The sequence below is a fragment of the Podarcis melisellensis genome (assembly GCF_964234715.1).
Source record: "Podarcis melisellensis genome assembly, chromosome: 8".
NCBI lineage: Eukaryota > Metazoa > Chordata > Lepidosauria > Squamata > Lacertidae > Podarcis > Podarcis melisellensis.
This window is the reverse complement of record NC_138540.1, coordinates 72,109,609-72,135,445: the sequence shown is the minus strand read 5'-3', so window position 1 is coordinate 72,135,445 and position 25,837 is coordinate 72,109,609. Positions and strand designations below refer to the sequence as shown.

Here is a 25,837-nt window from a genome sequence, read left to right as displayed (position 1 = left end):
ACCCCCCTCTTTAATCCCCAAATCTTCAGAATATTCTTTTCAAATCCTCTTGGAGGGGATTTTCAGCGGGCGCTTTGCTTCGTGTCTTGAAGCTCCCCTCCCCCAGGCCAGCTGCAACGCTCGCCCAGAATCCTGCTTACACGTGTACAAAAACACACACATGTACTACTGGTGCGTACGCACACACACACACCAATTGCAAACACAGCACCGCAGGAGAATTTCTGCCGCCACACCTCGGCCGGTTTCTGCTGGTGATGGTCTGTGTGTCAGCAGGGCTTGGCCTCAGCGTGGCAGACCGACACATGTGGAGATTTAGAGGGAAAGACGCTGGAGCATATTTTCCAGGGCTGAGCCTTCAGCCAATCTTCCTGGCCCGCTTAAATCTCCACCTCAGAAATATATATATGTATAAAGCAGCAGAAATCGCTTTAAATCTCCCCCTCCCGCTCTTTGATCAGCAATCTGCTTCCCATTCGCTGAGCTTCACTCAGGGGACTAACCTGTGACATGGAATTATTCCCACTAGTGGCTTGGAACCTGAAAGCGGAGAGGGATATGTGGGTTGTTCCCAGTACTTTTAAGCTCTCGGGCTTTGGACAAAGAGGAGCAGGGCCCCAGGCAGCAGAATGGCTCTCTCCTTTTGAGGGGCTAGTGGGCTCAGTGGTTTGGATCAAGGCGTGGATAGCAGAACCAGAACTCCTGGGTTCTAAGGTGTGGGGCTGGAGCCAATTGCATGGAGTTGCATCTTCGGATCTGAAAGGCTCCCATAATTCCATGTTGTTCACTGTCGTATTCCCCCCCCCCCAAAGAGTAAATAAAATGAGACCTGCTTCAGGATAGGACAGATGAAACGAAAAGCCTTGACCAGTGCAGCAGTGAATGCCATTATTGTGACATGGGGTGGGGGAGAGAGAAGCAAGCTCTGCGAGTCCTTCACCCTACCCCAGCCCCCAGCTGCCTGTTGCACACACTTCCAAGAGATAATTGGGAACAGATGCTAGCGGGAAAGGCGTGTGCTAAAGAAGGGAGGGGGTGTCCGCAGTCTAACGGCATCTTAGTTCTCTGCTGCAGAAGGGCATCCCACCCGGGAACCAGCAAAAAAAAAGAAAGAAAAAAAAGGTCAGCGGAGGGGCAGCCTCAATAATTTTGTCCTCCTAAACCAAGAGTATTGGAAACAGGCATAGAGGGAAAGGAGGCCTAGGCCTGGACTGAAGGACTCAAAGCCCTATGGTGATGCAGCCAGAGGGGTTAGAATCACCAAAGAGTTGTAGAGTTGGAAAGGCTCACGAGGATCAATCATCTAATCCAACCCTCTGCAAAGCACAAATCTTTTTCCCCTGAAGTGGGGCTCAAACTCACAACCCTGAGATTAAGAGTCTCATGCTCTTCCAACTGAGCTATGTAGCTGCTGCAGATGATAGGGCAGTGGAGGCTGGAACTATTAAAGCAAACTGGGCACTGCCCAACCAACCTCTGCCTCCCCTCAGCCAGATCTCACCTGCCTACTTTCTCACATATATCTAGACTAGGAAGAGGTGCTGCCAGCTTCTTCTTCCTTATTGCCAGTGCTGCCCTCATAGGAAACAGGGAGGCCATGAAGTTCACTGGGTGACCTGGGGCCAGACATTTTCTCTCAGCCTGTCACTGGGGGGGGGGATGAGGAAGGGGAGACTCAGGTGAGATCCTTGAAGGAAAATTGGGCTAGAAATGTAGTGATTTTTTAAAATAAATAAATAATAATTTATTATTTGTACCCCGCTCATCCAGCTGGGTTTACCCAGCCACTCTGGGCGGCTTCCAACAAAGATGAAAAATACATTAAAATGTCACATATTAAAAACTTCCCTAAAAAGGGCTGCCTTCAGATGTCTTCTAAAAGTCAGGTAGTTGTTTATCTCTTTGACAGGGAGGGCACCACTACCGAGAAGGCCCTCTGCCTGATTTTCTCAGTGAGGGAACCGCCAGAAGGCCTTCAGCGCTGGACCTCAGTGTCTGGGCAGAACAATGGGGGTGGAGACGCTCCTTCAGGTATACTGGACCAAGGCCATTTAGGGCTTTAAAGGTCAGCACCAACACTTTGAATTGAGCTCAGGGACATAGTGGGAGCCAATGTAGGTCTTTCAGGACCGGTGTTATATGGTCTCGGCGCCCGCTCCCAGTCACCAGTCTAGCTGCCGCATTCTGGATTAGTTGTAGTTTCCGGGTCACCTTCAAAGGTAGCCCCACGTAGGACTGTATTATGCAGCCTACCTGCCTCTCACTTCTTCCTGGTCAGTCACAGACCTTACTTGTGAACTTTTTTCCCCACTTTCCCACTGAACCACAGAGCCAGCCCCTTACAGGACGTGGAAGATGCGTTTAGCAGGTCCGTCCTAATGATTCAATCTCACTTATAGGTCGGAACAGAGAGCAAACCTATCAGATGTGCTGATCAAACCTCCAACATCTCGTAGGTCAACAACCCCTGCTGCTCCACACCAAGAAACATGGCTGTGCTCGCAAGGAATGCAGGGGTGCTGCAGTGCCAGTTCACATCATCCCATGCCATCACCGCATCAAAAAGAACAGAGTTGCTCATTTTGGCAGTGTGGGGTAACCTGTCTTGCAAATGCAGAAATGCAGCCCATCCTAACTCTACATGCCTTTCACTCACAGCAGGTGACAGAACAGTCACAAAGCCGTGCCAGTTGACACCCTTTTTTCTACCTCAAACCATTAGCATAAATCAGCCTGTCTTTTCTCATATTGTGCAGAATTCCAAGCGCACGGGGAGCTACCTTTGAAACTGCCCCGCATGTGCACATATATTAATGGTAGCAATGCAGGATCAAAAGCAGAAGAAAGCTATTTTTGAGACTGAATACATTTTCTAATCAGTGTAGGGTTTGTAGTCAAACTACGGGCACAGGAAAGGAAGAGATAGTAATCATGGTAAACATGATGCAAAAAAATGCCTCTGACTCCCCCCCCCCCCGCTCCTTCTCTCCCAGGTCATCCCCCACCCACCCACCCATAATCACATGCTGCCCATCAACTAAAAACCAAGAAAGCCAGTTACAGATAGGTAGCCGTGTTGGTCTGCCATAGTCAAAACAAAAAAAAATTCCTTCCAGTAGCACCTTAAAGACCAACTAAGTTAGTTCTTGGTATGAGCTTTCGTGTGCATGCACACTTCTTCAGATACAGGTATCTGAAGAAGTGTGCATGCACACGAAAGCTCATACCAAGAACTAACTTAGTTGGTCTTTAAGGTGCTACTGCAAGAAAGCCAGCCACTGGTGCAGCCAAGCTCAGAACTGTTCACACTGACTTGGCAGGGTTTGAGGCAGAGCTCCTCCCCAACTTTATCTGAAGGTGCAGAGATTGAACCTTGGATTTCCCGCTGCAGCCTTTCTGTAATCTCTTTCATTACAGAAAGTATTTTGCAGGATTGCCATTGGTCCAGGTTGCATGAAGTCATGGCGGTGTGCATTTTCCTCACCAAAGAGTAACCGCAACTCCGAACATCTGGGATCAATGAAAAAGCCCAAGCCGCTCTGCCTCACCCCTCTCCCATCTTCAGTATGGGGATAATGACGACCCACTTTGCAGATGGTTGAGATCAGGTATACAAAGTTCTCTGAGCTGTCTCAAAGCACAATCCTATCCACTGCGTTCAGGATTGCAGCCTGGCAGTGCAATCATATACTTGCCTGCTTCAATGGGATTTAAGGTAAAGGTAAAGGTACCCCGACCATTAGGTCCAGTCGCAGACGACTCTGGGGTTGTGGCGCTCATCTCGCTTTATTGGCCGAGGGAGCCGGCATACAGCTTCCAGGTCATGTGGCCAGCATGACTAAGCCGCTTCGGGTGAACCAGAGCTGCGCACAGAAATGCCGTTTACCTTCCCGCAAGAGCGGTACCTATTTGTCTACTTGCACGTTGACATGCTTTCAAACTGCTATGTTGGCAGGAGCAGGGACCGGGCAACGGGAGCTCACCCCGTCATGGGGATTCGAACCGCCGACCTTCTGATCAGCAAGCCCTAGGCTCAGTGGTTTAGACCACACCGCCACCCGCGTCCCTATCAATGGGATTTCCTCCCAGGTAAATGCATATAGGAGTGCAGCCTAAAAGTACTGAATGAATGCCAACCTAACATTATTCATTTCCAAAAGCAGGATGGGAGGGAGAGTAGACTGGGTGTCATGTGACCTTTTGCCCTGAGGGCTTGTGAACACATTCCCTCCTTTGCTCTGCATACAGTGCACTACCACTGCTGGTTTGGCAAGCAGTTAGCCACAACCCACATCTCTCCTGTCATTTCTTAGGCAATACTGCATTTATATGCATTCTCCCCCCCCCAAAAAAAAAAACACCCAGCCAATGCAAATTGGAGAAAAGAACAATTGCATTTTTAGATAGTAATGTGTACATAGCCCGATACTCGGGGATCAGGAACTTGTGCTGGGAGGAATGCACTCTGCACATGCTCAATGCACTCATGTTCCAAGGGTCTGCAGGTTAAAACAAAAAATAGCTAAAATTTGGCTCGTATTAAGCCCTGCCTATGAATTAGACAAGCAGAAATTTGAATTAGACAAGCTCCTCCAGCCTACGATTTAAACTATGGTTTTGCTTAGGCCTGCCTGGGGGCAGTTTAAGGAGGGAGCTAGGTTATGTGCAAAAGGGGGCAGGCAGAGTCACTTGGGGGCAAGCAAGGCCCGGTCAAAAGCTGCCTTGATGCATGTAGTTGTTGCATCAGATTGTTGCGCAACGTGCTTTCCCACCCCAGGGCCTTGCTGTTCAGCCCCCGCTATTTCTCGCCTTTCTCTTTCCCTGCAAAGCGGGTCAGCAGATCATCCCACCAGCACCCCCACCACAAATAAATAATGCAACTTCCACACTTTTCAACATAGGAGCCCAGAACAGGCAAAATATCAGAGGGGAGATTGGATTTCAACAAAATAAAAAAATACCTTTTTCCAGGGTAGGGGAGAGAAACCAGGAAAACAAATACTTTCCCCACCACCACCCCAGAGGAAAATGCAATTTAACGAGGTTCTATGTGGAAGGAGTTTGGAATATGAGAAGGCATCTCTGCAGCCTTCCTGGGACTATCGGATGCTGGCATTCTCAAGATCCTTTTAAATATTAAAAAAGGACAATTAGCAACACACACACACAGCCTTTAATTTAACACTCAGTATATGATGTGCCCCATTGTGATACACGATGCGTTGGACGAGGTGCGTTTGCTAGCGTGCTGCACACCCTTCCGCAGGCAGCAGCTGCCTCCTCCCCCTCACACTCCCCACCGCACCCACTAAGCTCGGACCTTTTCACCCACGGGGGTGGGTGGGGAGGCGGGGAGAGGGGGGGCGATGCGCGAGCTGGCTCACCCATGCCCGCCCGCCCGCCCGCGAGCGAGCGAACCAGCAAGCCAGCCACCGCTAGCCAGCGAGCGGTTTCTGAATGCGAGCGTGTGATATATATATTTTTTTCTTAATGAGTGCAGCTTCCCAGGCAGCCAATCGGGAGCCGCGGTGGGCGTGGCCATGCTCTACCCTTGCTGAATGAGCAGGAGCTCCCTGGAGGTGGACGGCTACAGTGTGGAAGTAGCTGGGGAGCTGGCGAGTCCTGCAGGAGGGGCAGGAGAGCGCGAGGAAGGCAGGAAGGAAGAAGGGAGAAAGTGGTCCGGTCCCTCCCCGCTTTCCTTTCCTTTTTTATTTTAAGGAGATGAGCTTCGGGATTTCCCTTGCAACTTCAAAAATCCCTCCTCCTCCCCCAACATCCTCCACTTTTGCTTTAAACCATCCCAGTCCCAGACACCAAGGTCACGGTAGACGCCCCCTCTCTTAAAAGCAGGAAAGAACCCGCAACTGTTGGAATCCCCGAGACCCGGGTCAGCCTCGCTGAGGAATTCGAAGGCGGACACGGGAGAAGGACGGTCGTGTGAAAGGGAGGCTCCTGCAGTGAGACCCATCCCCGCGGAAGCGCCCATTCCCACCAGCACCCACCCTCGATGCCACCCACCATGAGGACGGCGCTCCTGCTGACCTGGACCGTATCCCTGAGTTACTTTGCAGACCCAGGTATGAACTGCAACTGCTTTATATTTGTCAAACTTCCTTCTGATGGAGACGGGAGGGGTGTGTGAGGGGGGGATCTCCCAGTTTGCCAGCCTTAAGGGGACCCCCCCCCAAAAAAAAAGCCACCCCACCTACTGACGCCTGAAGACTTTTTTAAAAAATTGAACGGGTCAAACTCTTTCACGAATGATACCAGGCTATATATTATTCGGATTGGGACCGGGCTGAGAGTGCGGGGAGGTTGCTCTGTTTCTGGCTACAAGGGGGAGGGGGGACAAGGAGCAGTGCCTCAGGACACCTGGGTTCTATTCCTGACTCTGGGGGAGATCATGGGGCTTAATGGTTTGAGCAGAGGAACGGGAGGCGGCCGGCTGGGACCTTCCTTGAGGAATGGGTTGGGACTCGGAACTGCTGGGGCGGGTGTTTTTTCTTTCCTGGGGTGGGGGTGGGGGGCTCATCCGGACTGTGCCAACGATTCTTGAGTACGCATGTATGTATGACCTTGAGGAGAAGTCGCCTTTGTACCACCGCCTTTGCCGCTCCCTGTTATCTGCGGGGGTGAACTTAAGCAAATAACCTCTGGTGCAGCCAGCAACGAAGTGAGTGGGTCCTTCCCCCTTTCTATGGGGAGGGGTATTACCCCCCCCCCACACACACACACACCCTCGTTAAAACCACGCGTTGCAGTTTCATCTCAGGGAGATTTTTTTTTTTTGCGCGTGGGGTGTGTGTGTGTGTGAATAATTATTCTAATTTTTCCCTGTGGGAGTGGGAGGTCTAGCATCGCCCTGCCTGATTCCCTGAAGTGCTCTTCTCCGCGGGGGCGTGCTTGGGGTTAGGGTTGATCTTTGAGTTCCCTTCCACCCGCAGACTCCCTCTCGTGGTTAACCTTGAACGGCTAAATCTCAAGCGAGCTCGGTTCGCACGCCGACCAGCCCCCCCCCTCCCACCCACTCCCCCTTCCCTCCCCCACAGTGCTGCAACCCCAGCACCCACACCTCGTTGTCATTCAGGTGCGGCTTTATTATTTAGCAAGCATAAGCGATCAGTCTTGAAGAGGGCGGGCGGGGGGGGGGAGGAAGAGGAGCGCGGAACCTCTGAACTCCCCCCTCCCCTTCTGAATCTGGGTAAGCCTCGCCTGGCACTGGTGTGCTTCTCCCCATCCCACCCCCATCCCGCAGCACCTTTACTTTTAATATGATTTAATTTCTCCCCCTCCCCTTCCTGTCTTGTAATTTCTACCAGAGGTTCGGGATTGGGGGGGGGGGGAGTGTTTCAGGAGGCCTGGCAAGTTCAATGCTAACCCTTCTCTGTACAGAAGTAAGTCCTATTGAGTTCATTGGACGCTTGCACCCAGGTAAGCGGAATTTAGGATAAATTCCAGAAATACCAAATTCTGGTTGTTGTGGATGCGTAAGTGGAAACTTGGGGGGGGCGCTCTGCGGATGCTCAGAGTTGTGCCTCTCACCTCCCACAATTGGCATTGGTGTCTAGGGAAAGAGTTCTGTGATTGAGTCATGTAGGGAATGTTGGAAGGTGGTTGGCTAGTTAACCTGCCAATCAGCTTCAGTCTCTGGTTATGAGGGGTTTTTTTGCCTATATTTGGGGTCAGCCCCTCAATAGGCTGCACCCCCTACATGCACAGGAGCAGGCCTAGCTGGAGACTCATATACATTTAAGCAATCCCCCCCCAAAAAAAAATAATTTTGGGAATTGTAGTTTTAAGAGTCCTGTGAATTGTAGCTCTGGATGAGTAAAGTATAGCTGCCAGTGTGTTCTTTGGGTGGTGGAAATGTGCTTTAAATGTATGGTGTTTAGGCAGCCTATGGCATGTTAGGGCCTGAGGCCAGGGGGGGTGGAATCCAAACAGCACTCTTCTCTCCACACTCTGTCCCCATTGGCATGTAGCGCCATGCGCTGGGAAAGTTTGCCTGGTCAACCCCCACCCCCAATGGAAAGAAGCAGGATCTGCATGTTAAGAGATAACATGGTTCCATCTCAGTGGGGTTTGTGCGGTGCAGTGGACAGGCCTGGTGGATTGTGGGTCAGGCATCTGCCTGTGTTCTGCTGTGCCTCCCTTAAGGGCATCATACACACACGCACACACACCTCTCCCCTTGGCCTGCTGCAAGATGGGAAGCCTGCCTCCAAGCAGGGCACCCCAGGGTCATCCTGGCAGTGGGTCACTGGGAGGAGCCACCTGGGCCAGTGGGCAGCTGTGGTTGTGCCTCCTCCAATGTAGAAATGGAATCCTGTTAAATGGCTCTGCTGTTCGGCCAGGAGGAGCTCTCCTCCAGTCGCAGTGCAGTGATGGGGGAAGGTGCACCTGCTGAACTTCTCCCTGACAGCTCTTAAAGGCACAGGAGCCGTTTCATTTGGAGAGGTCCAGAAGCTGCCTTATGCAGAATTGCACCAATGGTCTGCCTATAAGCTCAGTATGGTCCATACCAACCCTGGCAGCGCCTCTCCAGGGTTTCGGACAGCGGTCTCTCCCAGTCCTAGCTGGAGATGCTGAGGACTGAACCCAGGGCCTCGTGAGTACAAAACAAAAACGGGACTCTACCACCGATGCAAGGAGTTGAATGTGTCTTCCTTTGGGCCTGGCAACCCTCCGGAGTTGGCCGGGTTCTCTTGGCTCATCTGCTGTCAGATGCCTTCAGTGGCAGCGATGGGAGTGCAGAGCGGCGCCCCCAGGGCAGGGTTTGGGGGTGTCGGGGATGCGTGGGTTGTGGAGGTGTCGAGGGGATAAGTGAGTTCACACTTGCACGCCTGGCTTAGCCTCTGCCCCCTGGCTACAAGTTCCCTTTGCAGTAACGCTAATGATTCCTGAGTGGTTGTGGCGCTCTTTTCCCCCCATGGCGCCTGCTCTTCGCTGGCGTTGAATCAACCTCTGCACAAGGGTGGGGAGGGAGCTGGGGACGGAGGGGGGCAGTGTCTAATGATGATGTGTCTTGAGCCAGCAGCCAGAGGCAGCAGCCGGAACATGGGAGACTAAGATGCAGGGCGGGGGAGTTTAAGGACAGAAACAGGATTTCAAACGGTCGCGTTAGGGCAGCTGAACACTTCTCCCTAGAAAAAGAATTTCCCTGTGGCACTAATGCATGGGGTGGAAAGTTAACAGCCACCGCAGTCCTAGCACTGTGATTTATGACGGGAACCTGTGGGCATCCCCTGATGCCGTACTACAACTCCCAACACCCGCTGACCATTGGCCATACTGGCCATGGGCCAATGCATATAAGCAGCTGGGGGATACTGACTCCATGCAAAAGATGGTCTCACCGGTGGTGCTAGAGAACAGCAGCCTATTGTAACTGGGGCCTTCAACATCCAAGCCAAGGCTCTCATTATCTGGGCTGCCTCTGGAGGACTCCGTGGCTGCCATCTTGGGGACCCTGTAGGCATCCAGATGTTGAGCAGATGATCATTGGTTATGCTGACTGGGGCCAATGGGAGTTGGAGTTCAGCAACAGCTGGAAGGCCACAACTTCCTCCTCAGCTCTTTACCAACAGAATTTGGTTCAGTTACCTTTTTTAAAATAAATAAATAAACCCACACCCCTCCTGTTCCTATCTTCATTTCCCACAACAGGTTTGGTGTTTGCAGGAGACTGAGGAAGCAACCTGCAAAGTAGGTTGTTATCTGTGACGGCGCATGCAGTGATGCACTTAATTTCCAAGGAGCTGTTTTTCGTTTCTCCCCCCCTCATTCTCTGACATTGCAACGTCCTTATAATCTCCGACTTTTTTTTCAGAGCTGGGACCTCTCTTTAACATGGATCTCCAGTACGGAACCCCTTTCTAGGTCTGATGTCCTCCTTTGCCGCATTTTTTTCCTCCCCCCTTAACCTCTTTCACCTTCTGTAAAGGCAAAAGTCCCTCAGTCGCTTCCCCCCAAGCCCCGGATAAAACAAAGTCTCCATATTTGACACAACCCAGTACACCAGAGATGGCCATGTTGGACTACAACTCCCATCATCCCTGACCATCAGCCATGCTGGCTGGGGTTGATGGGTGTCGGAGTACAATGACCTCTGGAGAACGGCACATGAGCTAACCCACATCACACCATTTGAAGGCTATTGGTCTTTGTCAATGTTTGTTGGATTGTCCAATACTTCCTGCCTTCATCAAGGACCTACCACATATCTGGACCAACACTACTACCTTTAAGTACTACCTTTGACAAAGGATCCTAAGAAATGTTTGGAGGAAATCTTGTTTTCAGCCCAGGGACCGCTTTCCTCAGAGGCAACCTTTCAGGAGCCACTTGGCAGAGTTGGGCACTCAAAGGAAGAGACAGGGCAAGGCTGGTCAGGGGTGTGGCCTTCAGCGGGTGGGTGTGGCTGTGCAGGGCAAAGGGGCGTGGCCTGAGGAATAGTCCTGTATGTGGACAGAGGCCTTGAGGATGACATTTGAGTATCCCCTTCTCTATTTTATGGTGTACTTTTTCGTCGGCGGGGGGGTAACAATGGGTTGGTGAGATCAGGTTAAAGGGGGGCACAAAAATTGCAGCTCTCCACTCTGCTTGGGAGTGGCTAAGAGCCCACCCACCTGTTTGCACACTCTCCTTGCCAAGGGTTCAAGGGACGGGCAGGGGATGCCCTTGCCAAGGGCGCAAGGGAGCCTAGGTACGCCTCTGCTCTTGGTTCCCATAAGGACCTGGCTATGGCTTTGCAGTTGTGACCTCCACGCTCCCCTTCATTGTAGGGGAAGGTCTGTAGTTGCGGAGACTGTGCCTTTTGCAGGAGCTGCTTTTTTCTCCATCAAGGAACCCCTGGCAAGCTGCTGTGGAACCCCAGAGTTCTTTGGAATATATTTTGAAAAGCACCGTTCTATTTTAGTAACATAGAATAAGGCAGACTCTCCCCCCCCCCCGACACACACACACTTCCCCTCTTTTTCTTTAGTTTAAACAAAGCTTTCAAAGAGCACACAATTCTCCACCAAGCCAAAGGTGTTCCGAGCTGGCAAAAAAAAAATGGTATTGTGCGTCCCTGTTCTGTCCTTGCCTTTTTTTTAAATAAAAAAAAAAGCATCTGATCTGAAATAGTCGTAATGAACCTGCTATTGTCAAACATTCACAGCTTCTGCCCATCTAAGGCTGCTTTTCTCTCTTCCCGCCCCCCCCCTCCCCTCCTTCCTCTGTGCTTCAGGGTTCTGTTTGGTGTTCCAGCAGCACAAATAAATAAATAAATGCATTTCCAGCTGGCTCCCAGAATTCTAGAAAAGGGGATAATTTTCCCTCTTAAACCTTCAAAAAAAAATTATTTTTATTTTTTTAAAAAAAAAATGCAGCCATCTCATTGAGAAGCTGTGTGACTGAAATTTGGCAGGAGCAAAAGCTGGCCTGGGGGATGTGCCTTCTGTTGTCTCTGTGGAAATCCACTCAAATTTGCAGTGATCTCAAGTTGGCAAAGTTGCAACGAGTGCATTTATCTGAATACTAATGCTGAGCCTTGCCTGTATTAAGTTATGCAAATGACTACCCCCTCCGCCTATCACTGACACAGAGATGGGAGGTGGGGTGGGTGGGAGGAATGGCTGGTCGGCAGCCCCCAGCAGTGGTGGGGGTGGGGTGGGAGAGGAGGAGGAGGAGGAGGAAGAGAAGGCTGCCTTGGTAAGGCTGACAAAACAATTATAACTGATGCATTGATCAACTAAAAATAAGCCTTGCCGTAATTCAAGGTGATCTTTAGAGTATCTCGGAGGAAACTTAACATGGTGCGGCTTCTTTCCCCCTCTCTGGGTGAAATGACAAATCGTTGAAGTGCTGGGAAACCTGCTTAGCCAGAGAGCTGCAGAGAGCGGGCAGGAGGGGTGGAGTGGGGGCCACGTGGCCGTCAGACGCCAGCTTCCGAACCATTGGGCATGCTGGCTTGAGCCAACAGGAATGAAAGGGCTTCAGGTTGGCCATATCCGGTATGCACAATGCATGCATATACAGTGGTACCTCGGGTTACATACGCTTCAGGTTACACGCAGCCTTTCTCAACCTGTGGGTCCCCAGATGTTGTTGAACTACAACTCCCATCCCCCCTAGCTAGCAAGGCCAGAGCTCAGGGATGATGGGAGTTGTAGTCCAACAACACCTGGGGACCCAGAGGTTGAGAACCACTGGTACAGACTCTGCTAACCCAGAAATAGTACCTCAGGTTAAGAACTTTGCTTCAGGATGAGAACAGAAATTGTGCAGTGGCAGCAGGAGGCCCCATTAGCTAAAGTGGTGCTTCAGGTTAAGAACAGTTTCGGGTTAAGAACGGACCTCCGGAACGAATTAAGTACTTAACCCGAGGTACCTCTGTATATATATTTGCATACATTAACCTTCTGCAGGTCAAAGGGGCAAAAATGCATAGTTAAATCTAGTCCTATGATCCACTGGAAAACACCAAGTCCTTCAAGCCTTCGCCATTTCACCAGGCCCTGTCTGCAAACATTCAAGCCGGTCTTCTTAACCCTATGGAGTTAAGCGTGCTTTTATACTTTAAAAAAAAGAAGTGATTTTCCCCATGAGGCTGAATCCATCACTCGTTACCTGTTTCCACACTTGCACAGGAATTGGAAAATGGACACCATCCTGTTAATAGTTGTTTGGGCCATAAGAACTGAACAAATGCGCTGAATGATGGGTTGCATCTAGAGCCCATGTGCTTAACACGAAAAGAGAGAGAGAGAGACTTCTATGCTGGTGTGTTCTTTGCTGTGGAATGCTATTTGCTTTGATCACTTTGCATCTGTCCTGGGTCCATGTTGCAAAATTAAGTATTTCATCCGTGTATGGTCCACCACATATAGAAAACTGTTAATAAGTTAAGTTTGGCACGGCACCAGGCAATTTGTCCCTGGCTGTTGGTGACACAGCCGCTTAGGGGGAATCAGTAGCAGTTCTCATCTTGCCCCCCAGCACACCAAGAAACTTGAGTATTGAAAACCATGCTTTGCAGGAGCTTTGTGGTGGCTGGCACAGCTTGAGTTCTCCCATTTTGCTTCTCTGTTGGTTCAAGCAGGTAAAAAAAGGTACAGTATGTGAGAGATAGCGCAGGGCTGGGTGTTTGTGACACCTGGCCCTCCAAATGCTCTTAGACTCCATATCCCATCAGCCCTAGGCCAGGGATGATGGGAGTCAGAGTCCAACAATAGGTTTTCCAACCCTGAGCTAGCATCACATTGCACCCAAAACCCGGGACTGTGGTTTGTTTTGCTAGCCTTTACTTGCTGGCTTTACTGGCCATGGTTCATCTGGGCAAAATGCAAAGGTTTCCCCTTTTGAAACCTTTACTTTATGAAGTAAGGGATAAAAGTAGGAGCCTTGAGCCTTGCACCAGCCCATAGATGAGCAGTTCTCAACCTGTGGGTCCCCAGATGTTGTTGGACTACAGCTCACATCATCCCTGAGCTCTGGCCTTGCTAGCTAGGGGGGATGGGAGTTGTAGTTCAACAACATCTGGGGACCCACAGGTTGAGAAAGGCAGAGATCATGCGCATTGTGTAAACCAGGGTTTCCCAAACTTGGATCCCCAGCTGTTTTTCCCCAGCTGGAGACCCAAGTTTGGGAAACCCTGGTGTGAGCCAAGCTAGTTAGTTGGACAGTGTGTCCAAACACAGCCAGTGCTTGGCTGAGGATCCCCACTATGCCTTTCCCCAAACCTTGGTGTTTTCTATGGATTATTCTGTTTACAGATTTTGGTTTGTGTCCATCAGCCTGTTGCATTGGCACAAACCGGGGCGGGGGGTGATGGGGAGGAGGAGAAGAGTCTATAGATTTGAAAAAAGGACGCATGAAAACAAATGAACAGCTCAGTTCCATAATGAATGGGGCATAAAAGTGCCTATCTCTCCATCTCCTGTAAATACTGACATGCTTTGTGGATGTGAGGCTGCTTACACTGTATGAAGTGGCAGTTGCTATTAAACAAAATAAAGCTCTTATTTTCTCGCGTCTCATCTTCTGTCACGAAGTAATTGTCTGCTCCCTTAATTTCCTGCGGCAGTAAACATTTTGGATTGATTTTTCCTCCCTTTTTTTAACACGTCTGGAGAGATGCTTTAAGATAGCCATTGATTATTACCAGTGAAAATTGTTGGAGGAAATAGGGAAAATTGAATTTTCTCGGGGAGAAAAGACACAGAAGCCTTCAAAAACTGCAGTTATTACATGCTTGATGGCCACTAGATAGATTGGCAGGCTCCCAAAGATTTTGTCACTGCTGAACATATTTCATGGGGAAGAGAGGATTCAAAGAGCCGTGTGACTCTTCTCCTGCAGTTATTGCTCCTTCCAGAGCCAGGACTTAACTTGATGTATTGGTTTCGCCCTAGAACCTGGGGGTTTTTGTGCTTTTTTACTGCCAGAGCCCAGCCCCAGAACACGTGGAGCTGTAGAATAATGGATGTATCTGCTGTAAAATGAGGACGCTGTTCTCAAGACATTGTTTTCTCCTCTTGCCATGGTGGGGCAGGGTTGTGGTTCACTGGTAGAGCATGCACCATGTATGCAGATGGTCCAGGTTCAATCTCCAGGTAGAACTGGGATAAACACTGGTCTGAAATCCTGGAGAGCCACCAACAGGGTAGACAGTGCTGAGCTTGATGAACCAATTCTGTAACAAGCCAGTTCATCTGTTGTTGAATTCAGGCTACCATCAGCCCCGTCCAGCATGAGCAATGGGTTAAGGTTGAAGGAGACTGTAGTCATATCTGCAAGGACCTGCTGAGAAGTGGAATACAATGATCAGGCCCATAAGCTGGCTTCCATGGTGGTAGACAGGCTGGTGCCATCCAGATGTTGTGGACTACAACACTCGTTCTCCTGGGTTATTGGCCAGACTGGCTATGCCTCATGGGAGTTGCAGTCCACAACTGGAGGCCAACATGTCTGGCTGCCCCAACGCCCAATACATTGTTCAGCTGTGGTTTGTTACATGTTACACACCTCAAGGACCTTCAGACAGCTTGGACAAGAGTAGAATCAGCTTTTGTCCTTTTGTGTTTACACCCTCTGCTTGGAGTGGTACAATCCTCTCTCTTTTTTGGTGTGTCATAATGGGTATGAGTCCTGAACAACCTGGGATTTGGCTGCCACTGCAAAAATCAGCATTTTGATTCCCTATGTTCTGTAGCACTTGGCCCACATGCAGCTTTGGTACTATATAAAATTTCTAGACCTCATGGTTGTGGTATGAAGTTGGGAAATGTGCAGCTGGTGTTTGCTGAAGCCCTTGAAAACCAGAAGACTGAACTGGGTGGGGAACCCCAGAAACCCATCTCCCTATGGGCGTTGTTGTCGTTTAGTAGTGTCCGACTCTTCGTGACCCCATGGACCAGAGCACGCCAGGCACTTCTGTCTTCCACTGCCTCCCGCAGTTCGGTCAAACTCATGCTGATAGCTTTGAGAACACTATCCAACCATCTCGTCCTCTGTCGTCCCCTTCTCCTTGTGCCCTCCATCTTTCCCAACATCAGGGCCTTTTCCAGGGAGTCTTGTCTTCTCATGAGTTGGTCAAAGTATTAGAGCCTCAGCTTCAGGATCTGTCCTTCCAGTGAGCACTCAGGGCTGATTTCCTTCACTATGGGCGTAGCCAAGATTTATTTTGGGGGGCAGGTATTGTTAGAGGCGGGCAGAACCAAGTTATCTGTGGTACAAGTGTTCAATTAAGAATTTTTATTAATTTGCTTGATTTGGGGGGGCAGCTGCCCCCCTGGCTACGCCCATGCAGCTTCCCACTCCATAGGTGGGGTTTTTTGTTTTTCATTAAAGGTAAGTGTAACTTTGATGCATCCATAAATTAGGACAATCTTTACAGGATGTTATCATGGTTTAATAAGCCACTAATCTATTAATGCCTGTGCATTCAGCTCCTTCTTTCCCCCCATTGCAGCACAAGGAACCTAACCAGTGCCTTTTCTGGTTTGTCCTGAACTGGAAACCTGTGGTTACCAAATTCAGAACAAAGCAGGATATGAATCCATGGGGCTAGTTCCTTTACATCCTGTCTTTTTTTGAACAAACTTAGCAAACCCTTTTCATTTAGAGTCTTCCTGATTTAATCACAGTTGGTGCAAAGGTAGGAGAGCACAGGGGCTCTGTTGGGGAATAGGCTAGGTAATATTTCAGCTGACAAACCTGAGATATTGTCCATACCGCACAAAGTCTCCAGCTGTAACTGTATCGCTTCACGAACACTATCTCAAGTGCAAAAATGCGTACAAAAAAATGATGGTCGGGACTGATGGGAGCTGGGCTTCAACAACATCTGGAAGGCAGCAGGTTTGGGAAGCCTGCTTTTCTGTTACGGTAACCCTGGAGAAACAATATAAACTTTCAGAAGTGCCCATCTGTGATCTTCCAGTTGTGGTTGGACGACCATTGGCCATGCTGCCTGAGGCTGATGAGAAGTGGAGTCTGGCAACATCTGGTGGGTCACAGGATTCCCGCCCCTGGTCTTCCTTGCTTCCCCTTCTGCCTGGAATTGCTTCCCCAAACACCTTTGTATTGCTGTTTCTCTCTTCCGCCTACGCTTCAAATCCTTCATCAAAGGCCAGCTTCTCTGGGACGCATTTAGCCCAGCCCCTTCCCTTAGTCCTCACCCTCTACTGTAGATATAGCCTATGCAGTGGCCTCCAGATGCTAGTGGCTTACAACTCCCATTATCCTTCAGCATTGGCCAGGCTGGTGGGAGATGGAGTTCCGCAACTGTGATTGGATAGTTACAGAAAGTTGTTACTGTTGCCTTGTAGTTGAGCTCTAAATAAGCAGGTTGGCTGAACTCTTCAGTTCAGTTCTGTTCTGGCCTGTGAATAAACAAGAGCTGTCTGAAGAATCGCTGTGTCCTCTGATATGTTCACCCACAACTTAACACCACCTTTCAGCAGTATCTGGAGGCTCCCCTTTTTCAGTCATAATAATAATAATAATAATAATAATAATAATAATAATAATAAATTTATTATTTATACCCCGCCCATCTGGCTGGGGTTCCCCAACCACTCTGGACGGCTGCCAACAGAATAAAAAAAGAATAAAACATCAGACATTAAAAACTCCCTAAACAGGGTTGCCTTTAGATGTCTTCTACAAGTCAGGTAGTTGTTTATTACCTTTACATCTGATGGGAGGGCGTTCCACAGGCCAGGTGCCACTACTGAGAAGGCCCTCTGCCTGGTTCCCTGTAACCTCACTTCTTACAGTGAGGGAACTGCCAGAAGGCCCTCGGAGCTGGACCTCAGTTAAACCCCTTCTCAACAGAATAAAAACAAACAGAGAAGTGGAGCGTTGGGTGCCACAATTTAGGGAGGAGCTTGCCAAGCTGGAACCTGTGCAGAGGAGGGCAACCAAGATGATCAAGGGTCTGGAAACCAAGCCTTATGATGAATGGTTGAAGGAGGTGGATTAGTTTGATCTGGAAAAGAAAAGACTGAAAGGATACCCATTTTCAAATATCTCAAGGGTTGTCACATGGAAGAGGAAACAAGCTTGTTTTCTCTGCTCTGCAGGGGAGGACTCAGACCAATGGATTTAAGTTACAAGAAAGTAGATTCAGACTAAATACCAGAGCTCTTTGACAGTGAAACAGACTCCACCTGAAGGTGGTGGACTCTCCTCCTTTAGAGGTTTCTAAGCAGAGGTTGGATGGCCATCTGTCATGGATGCTTTAGCTGAGATTCCTGCATTGCAGGGGGTTGGACTAGGTGAATTCTATGATTCTCTGTTCTGTTTCTGGATTTGTCATTTGTTCTGCTTCTAATGTTCAGGTGGGAGTAGCAGTGCTAGCATTGCCAAAACAGTGTCATGCAAGAGGGAGGTATGGGCAGTCTTGTGGAGACCCCAAAATTTGTAGGAATGCCCCCCAAATCATTAAAAAATTGATGGCTGGGGGAAAACACAAAGGGGAGGCGAACCCCAAAACAGACCAGTTGTAGACTGCATGTGTGCAGCGGCCACAGAATTCTGCCAGGGTCAGAGGGGGAATGGGATGGAATATCCTGGAGGGGGAATGTGGCTGGCTGGCTGGAACAGGATCGCTCCGTACTGCAACATTTTGTTGCAGGTCCTACTTGTAGGCATTCAGTCTGCCTCCCCAACACACCTAGCAGGCCCACGTTATCAAATGGCATTGGTGCTGCTGTCATGATTCGTGAAGCTGCGTAACTCATTAAGACACTGTTGTCTGCCATATTTTTGAAGTGTATATCCTTTAAAGACCGGGTACATGAATCACGAGAGCCGCATTTAAAGTGCAGTGCTGGTTGCGCATGATCTGCGGAGGGAGCGCATCAGAATGTGCCAGATAATTCCCCAGGTGGCTAGTGACATCTATATGCAAATATAGATAGATGTACATCCTGCAATCTGTTACATGCCACTGCCTCTTGGCAAAAAAAAGAAAAAAAAGAAAAATCCTTCATATACAAGGTAAAATGAAATGTCTGAATCATCCCAATGCCTGAGACTTGTGGGGCAGACCATAGTGCTATCATAGGGTGAGGCTATGTAGGACACCATGGGGCTGCCAACATAAGAGATCTAACTCATAGATCTCTTGAATAATTTGCAACAGATGAGCAAGATAATTGACTTCCCACTGTAATAACAAAAATAAGGGTCCCTCCTCCCCCCCAAACAAGGCAGCTGAGATGAAGAAAGCTTGGATTGTGGGGGAAACCAGGAAAAAACATGACTGACCTCTATTCTGGTACCCGAAACAAATTCCTGAGAATGTTCTCCAGGGGAATTCTGTTCCATAAACCTGAAGGTACATGTCTCACCACCACCCACTGCCAGATGCTGTTTTCCACCTGGTTCCAGCTGGTGAATCTCTGGATTCCGGTGACAAATGAAGTAGATCACACAAGCCTGGTGTCTGCTTGCTCAAGTTACAGAAGACTCGCAGCCAAAATCTAGGCAGGGCCCGGGGAAGTGGTCCAGCAGGAAAAGGGCAAAGGTGACGATGTAAAGATGCAGGAATATGACAAACAACGAGGCTTTCCAGGTTTTCTCTCACGTTTTGGGCAAATTTTCCACCATGGAAAAATGAGGATCTGGGGGAAGCACTGGGAAAGAGGAGTATATTCTCTCTTTCATATCACTGATCAAAAGCAACAGCTAGTATTTTGAAATAATATTGCCGCAAAACACCCAGGCCCAAGATTCAACTAGTTTGCAATATGAGACTGGTTCATGCTCTTGATATTTGTTAAGTTGTGGGTGAACATATCAGACGACACAGCGATTCTTCAAACAGCTCTTGTTTATTCAGAGGCCAGAACAGAACTGAGCTGAAGGGCTCAGTCAGGCTGCTTATATAGAGCTCCAGTACAACGTTACTGTAGCAACTTTCTAAAACTATCCAATCACTGAACGTCACTTTCAATCCTTCATTTGCATAACTATCTACAGTATCCCCCTGCTGGCCCAGGGTGAGAACTTCAGTGCATAACAATATTGATGCTCACTGGCCTCAGGCCCCAAGAATGGGCTTCCTGAACTGGATACTGAGCAACCTTAGCTGCACGTGTTCAGAAGTCTCTGGGACAGCAAGGGAGCAGTGGAGGGATTGTGAAAAGACATGACAGGAGGCTTGGCAATGTTCCTGATCCACGCTAGCTTTTGCCTTGAATGCAGCTCTCTTCCCACTTTCAAATTCGTGTGTCAAATGAGGGTGGCTGCTCTCACACTGCTGATAAAGACTAAAAGCATCGCCAGAAAGACTGTTTTTGCATGCCATGTGCATTTGTTTGTTAATGTTAACTGCATCGATCTGCTAATTCATATGGATGGAGGCAAATTTAGAAATAACTACTATAATTTAAATCAGGGGTGGGGAACGTTTTTCGGTCTGAGTCATAGGCAGCCTTCTGGGGACCAGCCACTTAGTAAGTTGTGGGCAGCAAAAGTGGGCGGAGCAGTGGATGCAAATGTTCTCCTTGTATGGTAGGCTAGTTTCTGCACATACTCATGTTCCCCTCTCTCTTCGTCTACCCAGGCAAGCAAGAGGCATTAGCAGAATTCAAAGAAACATTCCAGGCAGGCAAAAAAAAATTCAAGGGAGGTGCAAAGCAGGGCTAGCAAAAGGGTGTGTCCTGAGGAGAGTGGGGTGGTTATCCAGAAAGACTCCTGGGGCCATGTTTGGCCCCTAGGCCTAAGGTTCACAACCCCTGATTTAAATAGAAATATGGCACATCTCATCCAAGTGGGGAGGAAGAAGTGACCTGTGCAGTCTGCTGTCCCACACATTTTGCTGTCCTGGTGTTTCAAGGTCTCTGCTTTCTCACAGCTCAGTTGGTTAGAGCATGGTGCTGATAATGCCAAGGTTGCAAGTTCGATCCCTGTATGGGGCAGCTGCATATTCCTGCATTGCAGGGGGTTAGACTAGATGATCCTTAAGGTCCCTTCCAGCTCTACAATTCTATTATTATTCTTGACATTATTCATCTTTCAACCGGACTTCAGCCAGACAGCCCTTCAGATAGGCATGGGAAAACTTTTGGCCGCCAACATTGCCAAACTACAACTCCCATCATCCCAGGCCATTGGCTACGTTTGCAAGGACTGATGGGAGTTGTAGTTTGGCAACCTCTGGAGGGCCAGAGGTCCCCCACTCCTGAAATAGAGGGTTGTCCCTCTGTAAAGCAGGGCTGATGGCCAACCGACTTCAAAAAGCTTTGGGGAAAGCACTAGCAATGTTGAAGAAGTGTTGGGGTGACGCTGCTGCCCCTCTCTTTCCCTCTCTCCACCCCGCCAGCTCAGGCTCACCTTTCTCCAGAACATTAACCAGACAGAAAAGCCCTTAAATTTGGCTTGTGGCTCTGTGTTAATCTACTCAGGAGTCCCTTATCGGGCCTCACAGCCACTTAGGCATTTCCAAAAAGGAGACGGCGCAGCCGGCTTGCACTTTGTCACATCTTGAACACTTGTTGTAGCAGAAAGGGGAGAAGGTGAAAGAATTGGCAGGAGCTGCACCAAATGAATTGTCTGCCTCTCTCTCATTCCTTTTGGGGTTTTTTTTTGGGGGGGGAATGTCTGCTGGGCAGGACTGGTGGGGGATGCCTGGGCAGCAGTTTCACGGTTCCCCAACCCAACCAGCCACCATCAATTAGTGAGAAATGAAATTGCATTTTAAAGTTATGCACAGAAAGAAGAAGCTTTGGTGGAAAACTCGTGGCAGAGTGCATTGTTCTGGTTGTGCTTTCATCACTTTTGAGTCCACCAAGGCATTGGGTGGCTGTCCGTCCTTTTATTCTACAAATGATATCTCTGGTAGGCTGCATCCTGCTCCTTTTCAGGTGGTGCGTGTCTCCTGGGGGGGGGGGGAAACTACAACATCCTCTGTGGGGCTTCTCTGTAAGGGCAGGAAGCTGGGAAAGCAACCTATTGTACATCTGACTACTGCTGGTAGTGGTTGTTTTTTAAATTGAATGTAAAAGAAATCATTCTGGAAAGGTCTCTTTAAAAAAAAAAGAAAGATAAAAGGGAAGACTTCCCTTAAAGACAAGATCAGCAGATGCACCTGTTTCAGGCACAATGGTTGCCAGCTTCCATTCTTGAATTCAAGCCCAGAGGAAGATATGAGAACACAATGGGGTGAAATTTGACTCAGTGCAAACCTCCCCGATTTGTACTTTTTGAAACAATAGATGAGCTGAAATGCAGCTATGCTTTGAAATGCACACCTCTCCAAAATTTGCAACACAGTTCTTCAGCCAAGTAATGAGTACCAAATGCATATACGTGAGACCAAATATGCATAAAAATGCATATATTAGTGGTAAATGCCTAAAAACGTGGTGGGGGATATGGATAAATTTGGCATTAAAATGATGGTGAATTTTCTGGGGGGCTTTAAAATAAAAATCAGAAACGGATGTGGAAATGACAAGGACTGAACCTGAGACTGGGAAAATGAGAAACCGAGAGAAGTTGAAAATGGCAGATTCTCCCATCCATCCTCCTCCTATGAGGTTTTTCCATATTGGGAAGCAGCTGCAGTTTAGGAAGCTGCGGAGCACAAGGCAAATGTTTAATGGGAAGAAAAGTACACCACACCAACCAAAGCGATAAAGGGCGTTCAAAACTTTCTTGGCTGTGAATGAGGCAGCAGCAGCAGACGCCTCTTTCACAGGAGCAGAAAACTACCAAGTAGTTGGAAGAATGGTTTTGACACAGCTCATGTAAAGGAACGGAAGTATCCAGTATGTAGCGCTAATTCATAGGGAAGAAAGTGATCTGCTGCAGAGGACATCCAAACACTGTTCTAGAGCTCTTTACACCATTCTTGGGGCCAACCTCAACAAATGTGTCATAAGTCACAGGGCTCATCTGCACTCACTTGCCCTGACACTTCCCTGTGGGAAAACCCAATTTTTACTGCAAATGTCAAATGGGTTTTCTCCTGGTTGATGTTTGCTCTAATTTAGCTCTAAAGAGCAGGTTTTCGTGGGGAAAGTGGAGAGGCAAAGGCAAAACTTAACAGACCCTCCAGGTGTCCTTATTTTCCAGGGACAGTCCCAGATTTACAGAAGCCGTCCCAGTTTCTGATTGATCCAGGAATGTCCTGCTTTTCCTTAAGACATCCCTATTTCCACCAGAGAAATGTTGGAGGGCTGTGAGTCAAGCTGAGAAACCACTCAGACCCATGCTTCCTTGGCATGAGACAAGCCCTTACGCAATCTTAAACCCACGGTTATTATTAATATGGGACGTCAGGGATGGAGAACCTGTTTCTCTCCAAATGTTTCTGGGCTCCAACTCCCATCCACTGCATTCTGCATGGGCCATGACCACTGAAGAGGATAGGAGTTTTATTCTACCATCCTCTGGAGGGCCACAGGTTCCCCATCCCTGACACAAACACATAACGGGTGGTGTTTGCTGTGAGCCCTACTTAGATGAATATTATTTCCCAAAGGAGTTCGTATCAATAAAACAAAGTTCCAGACGAGAGCCATCTCCCTGCCTTCAGGCTTACGGACTAAAAAAAGACAGCCAGGGCAGGAGAGTGGAGGGAACAGGGACATCCGTTTTGACAATGCCAGGACAAAGTCGTGAGTTATAAACAGACATGCACATCCAGCTGTGGCCAGGCTGGTTTCGTCTTGCTTGGGCAGGGGTTGTGCAACTAACCCAGGATCCCTTAGTCCCTGGGATGATGACAGAGTCCAGAGTGTGCTTTCTTCCAGCTCTACAATCTGAGGGCTATCCATACAGATATATTTTTAAAGGAGATGCCCTGTTGGCTTACTAACACACTTGCTTCAGAAGTACAGGGCAGTTGATTGCACAGTCAAGGGATGTAGCAGGTGGAGAAGAGAACCGTAGAATTGTAGAGTTGGAAGGGACCCTGAGCATTGTCCAGTGTTTCCCAAACTTGGGTCTCCAGCTGTTTTGGGACTACAGTTCCCATCATCCCTGACCACTGGTCTTGCTAGGGATGATGGGAGCTGTTGTCCCAAAACAACTGGAGACACAAGTTTGGGAAACACTGATCTAGTGCAACCCCTTGCAATGTGGGAATATGCAGCTATCCCATACCGGGATTGAACCTGCAAACCTGGTGTTATCAGCACCTGACTCTAACCAACTGAGCTATCCATCTGCAATAGCAGTGGAGGCTGGTCCATTAGGACAGGTGAGGCCTTGCTCCACCAAAGATCATCTGCCCTCAGCCTAGACCCCACCTGCCTGCCTTCTTACTTCTTACTTCTTACAGTACATCACTTTCTCTAGCCTGAGGGCCTCCATCAGGCTATGGTTGGGGATGAAGGGAGCTGTAGTCCAATGACATCTGGAAGGCAACAGGCCAGGGAAGGCTGTAAACAAGTTGGAGCATATGTCCTAAGGCAAGAATAGGCAGCCTATGTACCTCCAGAGGTTGCTGGATTTCTCCTCCATCAGTGCCAGCTAGTATGATCAATGATCAGGGATGATATGAGTTGTCATGAAACAACATCTAGAGAGCCACATGTTCTCCACCTCTAGGAACATAGGAAGCTGCCTTATCCTGAGTCAGGCCATTGGTCCACCTAGCTCAGTACTGTCTACACCAGGGGGACCCAAACATGCATGAGGGCCGACCATTTTGCCTGACATTATTTGATTGTTCCCCCAAAGTTATTGACTTTTTTTAGGATTGAAGTCAATGCAGGGTCTCACAATCCTTACAAAATGGAATAGCGGAAACTAGGTTCATAGCAGAAACTAGGTTCACAGGAAGAACAGAGAGCCAAACGATGGGCTGCTGCAGAATTCCCCTCTCGCTTCGCCTTGCCTGCTTCATCTGCATCACGCCTGCACACTGAGATCCTGAGCAGCACCACCTAAGCGACCAAACACGCAGCACCACCGCCGGAGACGGACCAATCTCAGCCGCCCTGCCCACCTCTAACCTTCCTTGGTGGAGCGTTGGCTCCAGGGGAGAGCAAGCAGACCAGCAGGCAGGTGCTCGGGGGCCGCAACAGATTGATTTTTTCCAAATTGCCTGTGGGGCCGGTTTAAACCAGGCCCTGGGCCGCAAATGGCCCCTGGGCCAGACTTTGGACATGCCTGGTCTACACTGACTGGCAGTGGCATTCCAGGGTTTCAGACTGGAGATATTTCCAACCCTACCTGGAGATCCCAGGAACTGAAGCTAGGACCTTCTGCATACAAAGCAGATGCTCTACTATCGAGCTATGGACCTTCCATGTTTTGCCCCATGTTGGGCACAAGGTTCCTGCATTTCATGGGGTTGGACTAGATCAGTGTTGGCCAAACTTGGCCCTCCAGCAATTTTTGGACTACAACTCCCATCATCCCTAGCTAACAGGACCAGTGGTCAAGGGATGATGGGAATTGTAGACCCAAAAGAGCTGGAGGGTCAAGTTTGGCCATCACTGGACTAGATGATCCTCATGGTCCCTTCCAACTCTATGATTCCCCTACAATCTGCCCAAGGGGTTCCTAGATTTGATTTTGGTTTAGCCTGAAGCTACTGGGGACAGAGTGTGAGGGCACCAGGGCCTGGGAAGACTCACAGAGCAGATAGTGGTGGCTTATATTAATGTGGCGCCGTCCCCAAACTTTGTGTGCGTTTGTGGCAACAGAGGGGGTAAGCAGATGTGCCTGGTGGATTTCCACATGCCCTGTAATTCAGGGCAGAGGGGGAGGAGACCAAAGGAGTGGCCAGCTTTACAGAGACAAATGCACAAAATTAACATCTGTTGGCTTCTGGGAATGACCTAATTTCTGGCGGTTGAGCTGGTGCCAGGCAGCTATGGCAACATACTGCAGGGGTGTGCAAAGCTCAATGCCAGGCCTGTCAGCGTGAAGGGCTGGTAAAATGAGAGAGGTGTGTCCTTGTCACCATGATCTGTGCATGTTGGTAGCACAGACGAAGGTGCCTACGCTCACTCCCTTCATCAAAGTTGGTTCTGAGGAGCTTGGACAAGAGCCAATGGGTTTCCTTTGCTGTAAAAGCATCCTCCATACCAGGCATAGGCAAACTCGGCCCTCCAGATGTTTTGAGACTACAATTCCCATCATCCCTGACCACTGGTCCTGTTAGCTAGGGATGATGGGAGTTGTAGTCCCAAAACATCTGGAGGGCCGAGTTTGCCTATGCCTGCTCCATACTCCGCTAATAACTAGGGGGAGGTAGGAAAGACCTATCACAACTTCACGACACATCAGCCTCCCCCCCCCCCCGGGGAGTGGTTCATGTGCCTTATTTGATTTATTTTAACTTATTAATTTTTTTTAGCCATTCCCCCCTACCACAGTGCAACCC

The 25,837-nt window shown here is 49.0% G+C and overlaps 1 protein-coding gene across 2 annotated transcripts in view; it reads left to right on the top strand.

Moving 5' to 3' along the window:
• Nucleotides 1-5,455: 5,455 nt before the first annotated feature.
• KIRREL2 (kirre like nephrin family adhesion molecule 2) overlaps nucleotides 5,456-25,837 on the top strand; it is a 59,727-nt gene continuing 39,345 nt past the window's right edge. Inside the window, exon 1 of one of the 2 annotated variants that reach the window (XM_081920595.1) lies at nucleotides 5,456-6,077. In XM_081920595.1, coding sequence (XP_081776721.1) covers nucleotides 6,008-6,077 — 70 coding nt within the window. In that variant the 5' untranslated portion in view covers nucleotides 5,456-6,007. The remainder of the gene's footprint in view (nucleotides 6,078-25,837) is intronic. The other variant, XM_081920594.1, reaches the window with a different exon arrangement.